Raw genomic sequence first — 18239 nt, 5'->3', positions numbered from 1 at the left:
GAGTAAGGTGATGCAGAAACTTTACTCAGCTCTCCCTGTAAAACCACCAAACAGGTGTGTTTTCAGAGCAAAGGGCAGCAGGGCTTGATTAAACCATGCTGGGCTCCAAGCTTAAAAGGCAAGCAGCAAAACTCATTGCCCTAAGAGACCCAGCAGTTTCTGGACATCTGGATCATCTCAAGGAAAAAAACAAACTTCTTCATTGCCTCTCTTGGCTTTGCAACTTCTCCATAGACAAGGCAGACACTCATTTGATACTGGAATGCCCCATGGATAGGAAATATGGATCTTGGTGCTGCCTCTTCTTTGCAGCTGCATGTAAGTTAGCCAGCACTGCAGGGCAGGGGCTGCAAGGGAAAAAGAGTCTCCCAGAAGATAGGAGAGAAGTTTGATGGAAAAAAAATTCATCCCTCTTTATTTAGACTGTATTTAAGAGTAGGATTGAGGACTATATGTCCTGGTCATCTTTGTGTTATGGTTTCTTGTATGCTGGAAGTAAATCTGAAATATCTATTTTGTGTGGGGATAAAAGGCCAACTGTCTCATACATGTTTCAAACATGTTTTCTTTATTGCAAAACTATATGAAACCATTTTCTTCCTTCAGTTCATCATAATTTCCAGAACTGCTGATGAATAGTGTTTACTGGGACATCTGAAGGCCAGCCTTCTTATTAATTTGACATTTTGAAATTATGCCTATTCCTAGAGTATAGGTAATTATTGCCTGTCAGTAAGACTTAGTACTGAAATTGTTATTTCCTGCAATAGTAGTAATAATAATAAAATTAGTTATAAGTCCCACTTCAGTACAACTGAAGCAAATGGAGCACAGGAGCATGTTACACTCAAATTCAGGAAACAAATACTTTATTGATGATTTCACAGGATATCGCATCCACTAAGGTAAATAAATTTAAATCAAACGTATGATTTCCATAAAAAGAAAAAAAAGTTCCAGGTGCAACTATGCAGAGGTGTTGAAGATTTTCAGTTTTGCACAAGTTGTGAACAGATGTATTTCCAGCTGTAGCTTTTGGATCTTTAGAGAAAATTCCCTTGTAGCAGATGGCAGCTTTCTTTTCTCTTCATCAAGCTGCTTATTGAGTCTGGTTTTAATGAATTTAGTTAGAACTGGTTTATGCAGTTGTGAGGGGTGTAATTCTCACTCTGCTGCTGATATACATCACCATAGGATTTGACTTCTTGGATACCATTTCACATCTGCAGCTCCCAGACTCTGGTGAGAAACAGTTTCACCTGGGAGCTATGCATAAGCAAATCTGTGGCTATTCAGTGGCCCAGTTCTGATTAAAAATACACAAAATTTGAAATTTCACCTCTGCATAAGGACATGAGATTTATGTGATTGTCTGGCTGGTCTGTCAGTCAGTGTTTCTCTAATGATGGGGTTGAGCCCAACAGCTAATTTCAGCCAAAAATCTAAGACACACTTAATCTCCTGCAGCATATGTGGATTTTTTTGGTCAAGCAGAGAGATCCAAGTTGTGTCCCAGTGAGAAAACAGCAGGAGGCTGCAGCTGCCAGAGGCTCCATGGGATAGGGAGGAGGCAACTTGTGTTGCACCTTCAGCTCACCAGGCTGTGTAGGGCTTAAGGCTGCTCCTTGCTGGTCAAGGCTATGAGGAAAACATGACAAAGGCTCAGGTTACTGCTCTGAGGTTTTATTTTGAGATTGAATGTCCCAGAAGCCATGTTTGCTCCTGACAAGTCCTATGTGATTTTATTTTTTCAATTATTTTTTCTGTACCATCAGACTTCATCAATCTGTCTTTAATTCTCTTTGTTGTAAAATTGAGCAGAGGTACTTCAGAGGGATAGTGAGAGATTTAATTAACTTTTACAAACAGAGAGGATAATGAATAGGTGATAAAGACTAGAAATGGAAGTTCAATACTAAAGTGTTGTATTGATTTAGAGACATCTGTCATTCCGAATCTCAACAGTGGAGCATCAAGGCTACTTTAAAATACAACAAACAGAGGCAACTCTTTGATTTCTTTAAAGCCAAATGTGTTGTTTCATGTAAAAGGAAAAAAAAAAAAAAAGGGAAGAAAGGAAGGGGGGGAGATAAAATGACCTCCCCAAGACTCTCAAGACTCTGGACTCCTAAAACCCAGTCTGCATTCTTACTGATTTCTCAGAGTGCCCTTCTACAAAGAAGTGTTTCCTGCTCTGTAGATCTGTTTTTCTGCCTTTGCTGCAGAAGCACAGGGCTGGGTGGTAAAGCTGTGATATAATGGCTCTTTCCCCAAGTCTAAAAGGTTCCATATTTCGTGCCACAGAGGGACTTTCTTCCAGAAGAATCACCTTCACAGAAGGATATGCATTTCAAAAGAAAAGCACATGGAGTCCCTGTGTGACATTATTGGTATGCTTCTGCATCCAGTGTGTCAAGAAGACACTTTGCTGTTTTTTTCTTTATGTTGTAATAATGCTCTGCTGATGAATGTGCAACGTGAAAGGCTGCTCTTTAGAGGATTTGAGTTTAGTACTGTGTGGAACAAGAGCACAGGAAAGCAAATAGTATTTCCAAGCAGAAGCATTGAAGTGAGACTGTGATCACTTTTAGAAAGCCTCTATTTCTCCATATCTCAGGTAATTAGGCACCACACACATACTTTGTCTTATGGACATAGGCAGTGTGGATTTGAATTTCGAATTTAGCTCTCTACTTTAGCCTATAACAGACAGTATTAAAAACAGATTAAAATAACCGCAATAGAATTGAAAAGGATGTTGCAGAGACTTTTATGTATCTATTCTATTTGCCTTATCTTATTTGTGTTCCTGTGCTATGTGAAGAATTTGAAATTGAGTTGCAAGTTCCTAACCTGAGTCCTATTTTGCTTTTGCTCCACTTGAGGCAAAATGATGAGTTTTAAAAAAGTGAGGAGGGTAATGTGTGGTGGTGTTTGCAGGGGTCCCAGGATGAGGGAAGAGACAAGAATGTTGACTCCGTATTTCAGAAGGCTTGATTTATTATTTTATGATATGTGTATATATATATTATATTAAAACTATACAAAAAAAATAGAAGAAAGGATTTCATCAGAAGGCTTGAAAGGAAAGGAATCAAATGATAACAAAGCTTGTGACTCTCTGAGAGTCTGAGACAGCTGGTCTGTGATTGGCCATTAATTAAAACAACCACATGAGACCAATCACAGAGCACCTGTTGCATTCCGCAGCAGCAGATAATCAATGTTTACATTTTGTTTCTGAGGCCTCTCAGCTTCTCAAGAGAAAAATCCTAGCAAAGGGATTTTTCATAAAATATCATGGCTACAGTAATGGATGAAATTTAAGCCATCGTTTTGTTCACTGATTTATTTCTCCAGCTGCAATACTTTTTGATGCTGATTTAATTAACTTAGTTTGTAGCTCCCCTTATTCCTGCTTTATCAGTTAATTAATTAATTCTTCACTCCTGGTTAAGCAGTGACATTTCTTACTGAAAGGTAGGGTTGAGCAAATAATTTGCAATTAATAATCCTTTTTGCCAAACATCTCTGGGCAGATTGTGAAAATTTTTTACCTTATTTGTGTATTTTCTGCATGTATCTTCCTGCAGAAACAGCTTTCTGTAAGTGGCACATAGATGCTTTTGTCACACATGCAGCGGGATTTCTCTCCCTGATGTTTCAGGTCAGGGGAATCAGCAGCACTTTGGTTAGAGTTGTCAAAAAGGACAAAAAACCATTGAGGAAAAAGTCACTAAGACAGCAAACCTATAATCGGACAACCCATTCCTAGTTTAAAAAAAATAACTTTCAGACATCAATTTTAGCCTGGTGACATCAAGAAAACTGTTTCCAAAATTACTAGACAGAGACTGACCCACTCAGAGAGGCAACCACATCACCAGGTGCTGTCCTGAGCCACCTCCAGAGGACTCTGGGCAGGGTCCAGGCTGCTGCACCTCAATGCAGTCAGCAGCAATTCACACTGGCACTTTGCTGTTTGTCACAATTGCTTTACAGCCCAGTGCCCTTGGCCAAGGCAGTCCAGTAAGGTGTCTGTGTTATGAACTGTCTTGCTGGATCTTTCTCTAGATAAGATTTTAAAGAGGAAAATGGTATCTGCCATGGGAGCACTAATTTGGAGCATCCATGCCCTGGCAGGACCCAGCTGGCCCCGAGGGAAGCATGGTGGGGCACCAGGGGGGTCCCAGCCCAGGGAGCAGAGCCCATCCCCCTGCCACACACCCTCATTAGAGCTCTTGCCACCCAATGGTGCCTGAGAGGCCCTGGCCCAGGCTGGCAGTGCCCAGGTGGGGACAGTCTGGGCTGCTGCTGAGCCTCCAGCTTCACAAGCCTCATTTCTGCTCCCAAAAGACAGGTTTGCAAAGGGAAATGTGGCCCCATAATGCAGCAGCCACAGGTTCAGAGTGGGTACAGGGCCATGACTGGAGAGTGAGATGTCTTCTGTGGTGACACCACCTTCTCTTTAGGTCTGGTGTGCCTCTTGTGTGTGCATGGGGAGAAGGTGCCCTGTGTGATTACAGGTTCACACTCAGTGACCGCCACAGCAGCGAGCAGGGCACGGGGCTTTGGCAGAGCCCTGGGCTGCACAGCTGGGCCTGGGCCTGTGGAGAGGTTAAAATGATGGCTGGAGGAGGGTGTGCTGCTGTTCTGACAGCCTGTTCTCAACTGTGCGGTGCAAAAGCAGGGAGGCCCTTCCTTAGCTACCCAACGAAGCTTAATGGGAAATGCACTATGCAGAGCGTCCAGCAATGCCCAACTATCCAACACGAATTCCCACCTGGCATCATCCCTGATGGGCAGCACAAGAAACAGTCTGTCTTCACATAGGTTAAGCATTTTGTGAGTGTAGGATGTGTGATTTTTACTTATGGGGTGAGATTACCATTCCGCAATTCCATCTGTTTTGAATTTTTCTACGAGGTAGTTTGAATGAGCTAGTAAAGCTTACATCACTATTGACTTAAGTATCAAAATAGCAAGAAACCCAAGTATGTCACCTGTGCTATTTAAGGTTTTCAGATCAGCTGGTTTGGACCTATTTCTGTGCATCAATTTTTGAAGTACAGCGATAGACAGGGGTTTTGTTATGTATGTTCTTTACTCGGGGACTGAGAGTACTCAGCTTTTGAGCAGCTCCACAACACATGCCTGCCATGACAGATCTCAGGCTTTGCTACCTGAAATAGTTTTATAATGTGTCTTGTAGATGCTTTCATCTGAAAAGCATATTGGCATTGTGAAAAGAACAAAGAAAATGTCAATATTTTTCAATAAAGTAGTGATTGACTGAAAATGCAAATGCGTCTTTATGATCAAGATTTGGTAATGTGGGGACCTGAATCCTCTTCAGTGTCTGAATAGTCTGCTAAATGGCTTTGGTATGAAATCCTGAGCATTAGTTTTGTTTAGCTTGAACTCAGCTCACCTCTGAAATTATGATTTCCCTTACTCTCTATTCATCTCAACCACAAGAAGTATTTTTCTCTCTGCTATCACACAACAACTTTATCTCTACACACAAAAATAATTAGTTACTATTTTTATTTGGAATTTTTCTTTGTTACTGATTGTTTGGGTGGTGGTTTATTGGAAGCTTTGAATATTGTAAATATATATAACTTCCAGAAAGTGCTATTCAGTGATACGTCATAAATGCTGCTAACATCAGCAAAATACAATAACTTAATTTAAGCAAGATTAATCCGACTTGGTCTGGGACTGGTACATTCTGTTTCATCTTAAATGAAGTAAAGTAATTAATTTTGTGTAGTTTTCATTTTCGCATTAACATTCTCTTCTGTGAAGTGTAATTGCCTTCTTGTTGTTTGCAATACTGCAGTCATTTTAGTTAGGGCAGCTCTGTGTAGGGAAAGACACCAGTTCTTCTTCCTGTAGAACTTGCTACACAGACCAGGCAGTCAGAAATAGAGGACACTTGAGTGGTCTGATTGTCCTAAGGTCATGCAAGCCATCAGCAGAGTGAGAATCAGAATCCAGACTGCCAGAACCTTTTTCCAGTACTGTATCCAGGACCATGCTGCCTCTTAATGTCACTGTTCTTATTGTTCTTTCTTTATAGTTCGGGATCGGGTACGATCTAAAATGGAGAGAGATATTTTGGCAGAAGTGAACCATCCTTTCATAGTCAAGCTTCATTATGGTAACTATAATAAAATATAATTTACGTTTGTTCTTAAGTCGGTTGGGGAATTGTGACTAGATGTGTTACACTTTGGTGCAGATGCCCACTGCCTGCTTATGACTCTGTTGCTAACAAAGTCATAGAGGCTTCCCATGTGAAATTCTTCATTTATGCTGAGGGAGACATCCAGTACTTGTAAGTTTCAGCCAGTCTTCCATTGAAATAAGTCTGTCATAAAGTCTGACGTGGTAGGTAGTGCTGGTGGGGTAACTGCTGTGTTTACGTCTGCCAAACCCTCACCTGCTGTCAGGTATTGTTTTGAAAGAGAATTTAAATAAAATAATCAGTACCGGCCTAAATTTGTATAGATGTTTACATGAATGTGGTGTCTTGCTGGAGTTGCCTCCTGCCACGCCAGCCCCATTACTACTGGAACAGGTATTCTAAGAACATTTGGTGTGTGGGCTCTTCTCTCACACAAACATGGAAACTTCTCTCTATGCCTCACTCTCAGTGACTCCTGATACCCCATGGAGTGGGAAACACTGTTAATTTATAGGTGCTTAATGCAGAAACGAATATATCAGTAATGCATAGTTGTCTCTCAATTGACACTATTTTTTTCCATACCCAAAGCTCAATTGCCAAGTTCTATACAGAAATGGGGTTTTTTGGTTCTCAAAGTTTTGAAGTGACAGTGAAGCAATGGCATGAATGATACACTGCTAGTCAACAGGACTTACTCATTGGGAGCTTTATCTTGATTCAAACTTCCAACATCTTCATCCTTTTCTAATGCAGCATTTCAAACAGAGGGAAAGTTGTACCTAATACTAGATTTCCTGCGGGGAGGGGACCTTTTCACCAGACTCTCCAAAGAGGTAAGCTGATAGATCTATAACTCAGAAATCAAAGACTCTCTTGGATTTTCAGAACTCAAATTGAGTTCAGGGGAATGAAAAATGGCCTTGGGAATAGTCATCTATATATGTAATGGAGCTATCTCATCTTGCATGGTTAAGTGGGTTCTTAATAATTGTATTTGAATTATGCCAGAGGTAATGCAGCAGATACCATGTAGGCATCACTGCCAGAGAAAACTGCTCCACTGCTAAGCCATTCCCACAGCAAAATATCCCCAGACTTGATGCTTCCAGACTAAGTCTTGGATGTGATGAGAAACAGCCTGATAAATCAATCCCCTATACATTTTGCCCTAGGGATGAGCGCAGAACCACTGGAAAAACACAGACACTGCCAGCAGAGGGAAGAGATGGCCGTGGGTCAGGGCCAGCCCCTGCTGGGAGCAGGTTGAGGGCCACCCACCAGCCCCGACATGGGAGAGTGACTCTCACAGCCCTCACCTGCCCTCCTCCTGACTGCCAGGGGCAGCTGCTGCTTCCATGCCCTCCCCAGGCTCTCATCCCTCCCCTGTCCTCTGCATGCCGTGCCTCTGGAGAGGGATTGGCAGGCAGGGAATGTCCCAAACCCGAGTCTCGCTGATGCCCACACAGAGCAGTCACAGTAGGTTTTCTAGGTTTGTTTAGCTCTTTCCTGAATCTCCAAACCTCTGTGAGCCAGCGGTCCCACAGAGATCCCTGCAGGAGTGCAGGAGGCTCCAGTGAGACAGGATGGTGCCCTGCAGTTGTCTGTTCCCAACATGATGTCCCCAGCCCTTGGTACTTCTAAGGGTCTGGGGTCAGGGATGCAGGCAACCACTTATCACAGTCTTTAATGACAGGAACCTTTCAAATGCCATCTTGAGGGGAAGCTCTGTAGCTCTTCTTGAGTTTGGGGAGCTACTGATGGACTAAGAAAGCTGTGAAAACAGTCTTTTCAGTCAAAAGTTCCCCAGCTCTTCCCCACCCCCGTTCAATTCCTGTTTCAGTGACATGCTGCAGGATGCTGTGTGCACTGCAACTTGGGACCCCAAGCTTTTGCTGTTAAGGCTTGTTTGCTAATGCAAGAAGACATTGGTAACAAGTTAGTTACACTGCTGAATAATGATCCTTATATAAATATTCAGTCCCTGGTAGCAGTTATTTTTAATATGAGGAAAAAGATTTTAAAATTTTTGATTTCAAATGTCCTTCTGCTATTGTCATGAGACCAAGCTTTATTAGTGAGACAGTGCTGCTGTCTCAGCAAGGGCCTCTCTGATTTCATGGAAGAAGACAGAAAATGTGGCTCTTGCCTAAGAGGGCAGGTCCCTGTTCTGCACAGGCAGGGAACTCAAAAGTGGAAGATAACAGCTCAGACTTTGTACTTCTCTAAAGCTTCATGTTTTCCCCTAAGCTTGTCCAGGGCAATTCACCAACTTCTGTGCTGTACACCATTGTTAATGACTCATTAAGCTGACAGTGAAAACATCTCTTTTTTCAGTGTTTGCAAGCTCACCTTGCCTGCCTATACCTTGCAGCTGTTTAGGGGCAAGGTATTGCAAGGAAAGAAGTTCTAGGAAAGCTTGAACTGTTTGCAATTGGTTGTTATAGATTTGGTTGAAAGGTATTGATTTCAGTGGACTTCAAGTCAGATGCCATATATATATATATATATATATATATATTGCATGCATGCATGCAGAGCTTGCTTATTTCTTGCTCTGTCTTTTTGAGACATCTGACTTTTACTATGTGTATATGTATATTTTTCCTGGATTCTATTGATTTAATTTCTTGCCTACATTATTTATTTTAAATCTTATAAATAATTTGAATTTCTTCTAAAATTATTTTTACATTTAATGCAATTAAATCTGAGAGCTTTCACTTGTGTATTTATTTATTATTTTCCTTGTGTTTTTGTTTCTAGTCTTTGCAGTGAAATAATTAAATTATGTGGCATCTGTACTCTGAATCATCTCTTTTTTCTCTCAGCTGTCTGCAGCTTATCAAAGCACTCAGATATTTTGGTTACCCCTTTTTGAGAGCAGAGACTTAATTTTAAAATTAAGCTCTACAACTTCTACTGTAGAATTTACATTTACATATGACAAGTAAATTTGTATTCAGCTGACTCATTTTACTTCTGTCATGCATAATCACACTTGTGTATCTAATACATCAGCTTCTTTTTCTGCATTATTATCTCTGTGACTATTGAAATTTAATTGAAGAGAAGATCTCAAATATAATGGAAGTTGAACCAAAGGGGTTTCCTGCCATCTGAGTTTTTCAGAGCTTATTGGTTTTTTGCTTACAGAAGTTTTTTCTCACCTAAAACACAGCTTTCAGTGTCCATATCAGCTGCAGAAAACACTGTCTTCAGTTGGCACCTCCTCAGGCCTTGGGTGTCTGACAGCACATCACTGCTTAGGGCATCTGCACAGATATTCCTTGGACCTCCAAGGCATGAGGTTTTAAATCCACCTCTGATTCTCTTCATGCTGTGTGTTCTCCTCAGATGTGGAAGTATTCCACTTCCCCAAAAAGGTTTTCCATGCTATTTAATGGGAATTTGGTAACCAAATGCCAAGACTGTAGCAAGTTAAGGGATATGAAAACAATGTGGGCTGCACTGAATGTGTTTAATTTTGCTGTTCATTTCCAAAGCTGAAGGAATTATAATTTATTCCTAATATTGTGGCATAATGTCATCTAAACAGGTCAAACAGATGAATGAGAGCAGCATATTTTAAGGAATAGAGGTGCTCAACAGATCAAGTTTTGTTTTATAGAGAGAATCTGGTAAGAATTGTTGATGTCAGTTCAGACAAATTATGGAAAATTGAACCTGATATGGTGTTCCCTTCCAGCATTCTGGGTTAGACAATTCCTTCCCTGTGTCTGTTTAAGGCAAGCCAGCCCACCACTATCCAATAAATAGATGTGGTCTTGTCTTCCTTCTCTCTAGGTGATGTTTACAGAAGAGGATGTCAAGTTCTACTTAGCTGAGCTGGCCTTGGCATTAGACCACCTCCATGGGCTTGGAATTATTTACAGGGATCTTAAACCAGAAAAGTAAGTTAACAAGGAAAAGATAACTGAAACATAAATACATGAACTTTGAGGCTGCTTCTGCTCCTTGTCACGCTGCTAAATGAGAAAGGTGCCAGGGGCTCTGCCTTCCTTCTTGTGAGACTGTATGAGACCGTCACTAACAGCAGCACAGCTTTCCTGTCATACCATCTTAGCATGAGGCCAAATGTTTTGACTGTGCTCCAGTATGATGGGACCTCTGTGTGCCTGGCCTTCAGTTTTGTGAATGATTTCAGTAAAGAATTCAGATCCCTGTGCACTTTAACTTTAGTGGCACCATTCTCTCTTTGCAGCTTTAATCTGGCCTTCCCCCTGATGCAGTGTAAACCTCTCAAAGCAGCTCCACTTCCAGCTCACACAGAATATGGAGTGCCACTGTTCAGTTGTACTGGAGCCATTGCTTAAAGTAAATGAGCGTGTCTGAGAACTTGTGTTAACTCATGAGAGACATGATAATTGGGGCTTTTAAAATACTTGTATTAACTGTGCAAAATATTTTCCAAAATGTTTGTTCTCACTTATATTTGCAGCTATTTTTCACTCATAATGTGGTCCTAATTTTCCTTTCTCTTTTTTATTTGTAACACATCAGTAGAGCAAACGACACCCTCAGTGCTGTCACTGGAAGTGACATTATACTGTTTTTATTCTATGCCCTATGCTTGGTGCTTTGATAGATTCTGCTGTGACAACTCAAATAAATCAGGCTGCAACATTCCAAAGTTCTTTTTTAATGTTATGGTCACCAGCATTTATAAAAGATAACCACTGAGCAATTTTTGGCAATTGCTTACGCCTTCAAAGTCTAACAGCACAGCAGCATTTTCCTTCTGTGACATCAAACTGAAAAATATGCAGCTCTTTCTTTATGATGGAGTGTTATCACTCTCACGGGCAAAAAAATGTGATGGAAGGTGGACTTTGTAGGTGAGAAGTTGAAGAGAAGGAGACTGTTTAACTCTGTTGCAATTCTGTGTGATTTAAATTTTAACTTCAATTTTGTGTTTTGGTTAGAAAACTAGTAGTAGCAGTATTAGTACTGTGTGAATTCAACAGATGTACATAGCAAGAGCCCTCAGGGTTTTGGGCTAGCGGACTTTTTGTAAGTGCGCTACCAAATTTTCCAGTCTTGCCCATTTATGCAGCCAAAATTGGAACCTAGAGTCTTTGGCAAATATGGGAAGTCATCCTACAATTAAACAACTGGAGAGAGAAAAGTACCAGTTAGTTCTGATATGAAATGCAGGTAGGCAGTGGTGACACCCAGCTGCCACAGCCACAGGCTCTTGCATCGTCTGCCAGCAGCTCTTGGGTTTCAGTTTCATTCTGAATTGCTGTTTTATCCATTCAGCATCAACAAACATGTACACAATAGAATAACTCCGGGTGTAGGTTTTCTGTTTTAAACTTTGATTCTAGTGAGCATTCATTTGGACCATGCACTGCTTTTCTCTCTGATCTTAGATGTGGCTGATTTTTGAGATTACACATGGTGTGTGAATCTGCTGTTAGAAGGTATCCAGACGTGAGCTTGTATATTCAGATATGTCACAATGCCATTACATTTTTAGGCATATACTGTAATTTTTTGCTTTAGAAGAAGTTAGAAACTAAGGGTAAAATTAAGTGTATGTCAAAATTGTTCATTGTATTTGAGATACTGAGACCTGGATTCTTCTGAGTTCTCAGCAGGAAGTGTCACTTAGCATCTCAAAAAACCATCTCTCAATGACTCCAGTTGCAAGTGAGAGCACTTTATATTACTGCAGACCAAGCTGAAGTGCTTCCAGTCAGGGATCAGTGAATTGAGAAATTGGAGCTCATCTAAGGAAGGAAGGTGTCACTGATTTGTCATTGTCACATAGAAGCATGTTGAAAAGGTACAGATGGAATCCAGTTTTCTCTGTATTTTTGTCTGAGCTGAGATCAGCCATCCCCTTCACTGTACTGCTCTGCTAAAATCCCTCCCTGAGTGTTGCCGGTCTGCCAAGTGAGACAAGATTTCTTTGGAAGGAAATAAAAAGTATCCTCACATAACCGGAGACCTATACACAGAGAGATCACTGAGTGAAGTTAAGTTGGCAGCCCTCACTCTTGCATTTTCTCACTGTTGTATATACAGTGTTTATGGCCTTTGATCTTCAGTTAAGTGGATTACAATGTGATACAGTTTAATTTGGAAGCAATTGAAGTAGTGTAAAATTAACATGCATTAATATAACTGTTGTATAGGAAAGGGAATGACCCAGGAATTCATACCTGGAGATAAAGCAAGGCCTCTGATTGAAAGCCCTGTCCTCTGAAAAAAGCTCTGTAAGTGCAAAGCCTATGTGCAGTCACACCTAGGAGAGCAGAGCATGACAGCCTATGATTTCTCTGGATCTTTAGGTTTACATTAAAGAAACACATACAGCAGATTGAAAAAATTACTCTCAGGGGGAAAAAATGCTAAATTTTTTTGTTACATCTGGGAAAGTATATCTTTCTAAATAAGATGATTAAAGAAAATTAGGACCATATCAGGATGTTCTCATCCTCCCCTTGCCCCCTGGCAGGATCGAGACCATAACAGGTGTGCTGCTAACCCAGGTTTAAAGCTGATGAAGACTCCAAGCTCTACACAGGAAGCCTCTTGGCAGTGCTCCAGCAGTTGTTCATCTAAAGTGTTGCTCTTAATACCTAGTTTGAAATTTCTGCACTGCCCCTGCACGCCAGTGCTCCTTGGCCTGTCCTCCTGGAAGCCCCAACCTGCTTGTTCTGCTCTCAGCCGCAGCCTCAGGGGTTGTGAGAACATGTTTTCCTTAGACCCTCTTCTGTACCCTAAACAATCCAGGTGCTGAACTCTTCTTCACTAGTCAGTCTTTTCAGGGCCTCAGTCATTCCCATTACTCCCCTTTGGTTTCCCTTGATTCATCTCTCCTTTGAAGTGCAACGTGCAGAATCACGCACACATCTGCAGCAGAGGCATTACCAGCATGATTATAGCACAAGGTTTGCTCTGTCAGATTTGCAGAACTGGAGATAAATTAATTAATTCATAATTTCCCCAATTCTCTCTCTCTCTTTCCCCTCCTCTCTCCCCTTTATTAAAGATAGGCACTGCATTAGACCTCTCATTGTTCAGTGCTTTTGCTGTTATTTAGATGCTCCGAAAATAGCTGCTGATAGGTTTGAGTTTACTTGTCAGCTCTGTGAGTATGCTGAAATAAAGCTCATTCGAGTTGTTTATGTTAAAAAACCAAACAACCAAACAACCAAAAAAAAAAAAAATACCACAAGAAAACCCAAACCAGCACTGTTAAAACCACTTGGAAGAACCCTCAGTACATTAAAATTTAAGGTTCATGGGGGTTTTTTTGTTAATATTCCCTGAGCAAAAATCCATGTTAACAATTCAAAGCGATGAGTTAATTTCAAGTGCAGCTGGGAGTTGTTCTCAAGTCAGCTGTACTTACTTCAAAAAGACAAGTAATTGAGCTTTCTGGTTAAAGTCTTGTTTAGAACAAGCAGATGCTTCTCTTGAATTGTTGCAGACAAATTCTTCTCCTTGAGTTGTCTTGGTGATTTCAGTGGCATCCCTTGTGGTACAAGGTATTGTTCAGTCACACTGGAAGCCACTGAGTTCCTTAAATGGTGAGGCATGTTTTTACTTAAGAACTGCACAATCAAGCTATACAATATGGTGTATATACCATGGAATATGGTAAATACCAAGATGGAAAAATGGGAACTTACGATAAGGTAGTATATGATGCATATTTTATTTCTTATGCTGTGGTTTAAGGACATGGGTGACTTAGAAATAACTCTACCATCTGAAAATGGATAGACTGTTACTAATTTTTACCATTTCTCTTTTCAGAAAGCTAGATGCACTTTGAGGTCTGGAACAGGGGCTTAGGTTAACAAGGAGTGATGTACATTTTAAGGCCCTCAGTTGTTTACACAAGGGACAGTGTAGACTCTATACTCTGAAAAAGCCAAACACCACTTATAAATGCAGCGTGTTGCCAACCATGACTGATTTATGAATGTAACTGCCCTGTGCAGAGAGGGGAGACCTGAGAATCAGTAAGAGACAAAGGCTTGTGGTGGAAAGCCTCCATTGATGTAAGCTGTCCCCTTTTGGCTTCATGGTGTCAACAAAGCTACAGCAGAGAGGAATTCAGCAGGGTGAGATAGCATGGGGTCACGTGAACACTGAAATGTCACAAAACACAATTTGTGAGAATCTTCATCCCTTTAGTAGATATTTGACTGCTTCATCTGGTACTTTCATAACAAAATGAAATAAAACACTCTTGATAAAGTCTCAGGTTTTATCTCCCACCTGAAAATTTAGCTACAGTTTCTGATTAACATAAAGTGTGGGTTGAATCTTCTGCAAAACTGCTCTCACTTGGAGAGAAACTTGTATCATCCAAAAAAAAAAAAAAAATTCCAAAACCAAACTAAAGCAAAAAAACCCCAGAAAAACCAAAACCCAAACCAAAACAAACTCCAACCAAAAGAAAAAAAAAAAAAAAAAAACAACAACCAAACCAGCCCCAGAGTTCCAGCTTTATTTGATTTGGCAGAACATCACATTGATTTGGGGATGTTGGAGCTCAAAGTAAAGCCCAGAAGACATGACTCAAAACCAAAAATAAAGAGAGCCAGAGAGAAATGGGAGAGAATTGTTCCGACCTTGATTTAAGACATGATATAAAACAATGCCAACAACCCATAACAAAAGCTTTTTTCCCCTGTGATAAAGCTGCAGCAGAGAAGTTGATAAGGAGTCTGCAGTCCTAGCTCTGCTATGGGACTTCTGTAACTCGATCTGTGTCATTCCTCTACTACAAATTTAACTGTCCCAGCCTCTAGCATGGAGATTTCCAGCCTTTATCTTCTCAAGGCATACTTTTAAACCAAGTTCAGTGAAAGTAATTTGAATGTTTGTGGGATGGTCTTAATGATAAAATGTTAAATCATAGAATAATAGAATATCCCCAGGACAATCCCAAGGATCACACCCTGTGTCTGAGAGCATTGTCCAAACACTGCAAGGCACAGTGACAGCTCTGTCAGGCTGGTGCTGTGACCACTTCCCTGGGGAGCTGCTCCAGTGCCCAACCACCCTCTGGGTGAAGAGCCTTTTCCTAATATCCAACCTCAACCTCCCCTGACACAACTGCAGGCCATTCCCTAGGGTCCTCTCACTGTCACCACAGAGAAGAGATCAGTGCCTGCCCCTGCTCTTCACATTTTGAGAAACCTGTGGACTTGGATGAGGTCTCCTCTCAGTCTCCTTCTCTCTAAGGACACCCTTTTTTTGTGGCATTTTTTGTTCCAAGCCTAGGTGTGGTTCGCTTATTTATGGTGTTGGCATATTTTTCACCTAATAACTGTTATTACTGCTTTGAAGAGAAGGTTTACAGTGACAGTATCCTGTAAAAGCACTCAGACATTAGACTGAAAGAATAAAATGAAAACAAACCTTCTAGCTGAAGTTTATCATTCAGTATGATTGTAACCTAGCTTTGCATTTAAAAGCATTCTACTTCTTTATGGTTTTTATAATTTCAAAACATTAATTTAGATGAAAGATTATTCTCAAGCCTGGACCATATTAAGAGCTTCTGGTTGTTTTTCCCCTTCCATAGAATAATACTATCTTATTTCAGATTAGTTTGTTCTGCAAACCATAGCTAAAGTAATTGTGATTGCCGCAATAGAATGTCTGCTATGGATATTGTGGGATAAAAAGGAATTGTAAGGTGACAAAGATAAAGAGAGTAGAGAGTATGATCAGATAATTAGTTTGCTTCTACTGTCACAGGAAAACTATTTGTCTGTTGTTACAATTTGCATTCTTAGAAGCAGGTACTTTGTTCTTCTTAATTTCACTGTGCAATAATTCAGTGCAACAGTTGCCCTTTTTTCCCCTCACTATTAGCATATTGTTTTCTTTTTACATGAAATATAATCTTTGGTTAGTGGCTGTAGCATTATTTGTGCTGCCAGATGGCAAATGTGGAGGCACCCAGATGTCCAGAGGGCGCCGCCAGGGGCCACAGAGGAAGCTGCCAGCGGCCACGGCCATGGTGGAAGGGTGATTAGGGAACATGAGATGGAGGAAGGAACTGTAGATCACATTTTAGGGGATATGAGATACACATCCATTGGGAAGCCAGGATATGTTCATTTTGCTGCTCAAGCAAACAGCGTGAGACAGAGTTGCTGTATGTCTCTGACTCAACCTCAGGCAGTATTATCAGTCTGAAAGCTCTGTTGGTGTTGCCTTTATCCCTTTAATGAGGGTTAGGTGTGAGCCCTTTAACCAGGGCAAAGTATGGGGAGCACACATTGTGTGCGTACAAAAGTGTGTGTGGATTTTCAATAGGAAATTATGAAATTTAAAACCCATTAAGCATAAAATCAGTGCTTCTGGGGAAATTCCCTTTGAATTGCATAGTTATTCACAGGGGCTTCCTGGGCATGGGGCAAAATTTTGGCTGATTTCTGTGAGCTCTGTTCCCCCTGCTGTTTTTCCAGGTCCAGGTCTGGGGAGTTCACACATTCATGCTCACTCACGCTGGCAAGTGTTTTATTCTGTTCTCTTCTGAAGCACAAGTTTAGGGGTTGCAGTCCCAAAAGTACATTTAACCATGCCTGGTATAGACTAATACTTGAAAATTGTGTGTTCAACAAAAATGTGGGGAAAGAATAAAGGTAAGATGCTTTATTGAGAAGAAAAGGCTTTAATTATTGGACTCATGGTACTGACTTAGTTGCTGGCCTTTGATGACTTGCACAACAGATTTTTCTAAGCACATGCATGACAGAAGAGCATATTTTTTCAATTATGTTTCAGTTCAGACACAACTTTTCACAAAAAGTATAGCCCATTATGTTTGGTTCACTTCTGTCATATTTTCTTCCTGAATAATTATATCAAATTGATTCTCTAAGAGAAGAGGAATATAAAAATAGCTAGTACCATGGTAGATCAGTTTAAAAAGAGAAATATACTGAGTGTAACTAGGACTCAGAAAGAAATGACCAGAAGAAAGATCACCTTCATTAGTATGTCAGTTTTTATTTACCAAAATCATCATTTTTCAAAGTCAGTGTTCCTTCTTGTTTCCACAAAAACTAGCACGGCTTTTTGTGATCTACAGAAATGTTGGAGTGCCTTTGTTAAGAAAAAATATGTTGGCAGGTGGCAACTGTGAGAACACTTGAATTTGGCTTCCAGGCTGAATTTTCATCTGTGCTCTGGACTGAAAAAAAGCAGAGGCTGAGATCCATGCAGTTGGGCTGTGACTAGTCACTGTGCTCTCTGATGACTTTTATTACTTCAGCATGAATCTTTGGACTTAATTTTATGTCCAGTGAGTCCAAGCCTTGATTATTTGTGTGATTGCCTATTCTTATGACAAGAACAGGAAATGTGTAGCTCCTTCTCCTGCTGGAAGCATAAACCCTGCAGCTGCTGGCTTTGAGCACCCTGCTCTTCCTGAGCTCTGTTTGCATGCCCACCTTGATTGAACATCCTGTGGAGGACAGAGGAGGCTCCTCATGGAACTGCTTCAAGCTGTGCATGCTTCAGACATGAGATTAAAAAGAACTTTGAGGTTCGTTTTTCTTTCTGGAGCCATAGAATCCACTAAGGTTTTGTGGACATAAGTATTTGAATCTTGCAATGTTTCCTTACCTGACTTAAACATCTTTTATTCATGTTTTTTAACTGCACTTTGTGCCTGGCTAATGAATGAATGTTTCTTTTTTTGATTTATAGCATTCTTCTTGATGAAGAGGGTCACATTAAGATAACAGGTATGTGAGAAACAGAAAACTTTATGCTTATAAGCTGATTTTTTTTTTCCTACAGTGTATTGTATGCATCCTGGTTGGAAGGAGTTTGCTTACAAAAACTAGAAGCCAGAACAGTTTGAGTGTTGAGCTTCTCTGTCAGTTTGTCAGCCCCTCTTCTGCACAGCACATGGAGAACATAGCATTTTCTTGGTAAAATTGTTCTCTTGACTGATGTGAAGCAGACAGGTTTGGCTGCTTGCCACTGTGGATGGAAGGATGCTTCCAATATGACTATTTGATCCAGGCAGAGGATG

General features: G+C 40.7%; 1 protein-coding gene across 2 annotated transcripts in view; it reads left to right on the top strand.

The window, feature by feature from the left end:
* The window catches only part of RPS6KA2 (ribosomal protein S6 kinase A2), a 274831-nt gene that overhangs the window by 197535 nt on the left and 59057 nt on the right, over window positions 1-18239 (top strand). For both annotated transcript variants that reach the window (XM_058021118.1, XM_058021119.1), the window contains 4 exons: window positions 6086-6166; window positions 6950-7029; window positions 10001-10107; window positions 17909-17946. In XM_058021118.1, the coding sequence (XP_057877101.1) occupies window positions 6086-6166; window positions 6950-7029; window positions 10001-10107; window positions 17909-17946 (306 nt within the window). The remainder of the gene's footprint in view (window positions 1-6085; window positions 6167-6949; window positions 7030-10000; window positions 10108-17908; window positions 17947-18239) is intronic.

The sequence above is a fragment of the Melospiza georgiana genome, chromosome 3 (assembly GCF_028018845.1).
Source record: "Melospiza georgiana isolate bMelGeo1 chromosome 3, bMelGeo1.pri, whole genome shotgun sequence".
In the NCBI taxonomy this organism is placed as follows: Eukaryota; Metazoa; Chordata; class Aves; order Passeriformes; family Passerellidae; genus Melospiza; species Melospiza georgiana.
The sequence above is the reverse complement of the archived record's forward strand: the minus strand, read 5'-3'. Positions and strand labels throughout refer to the sequence as shown.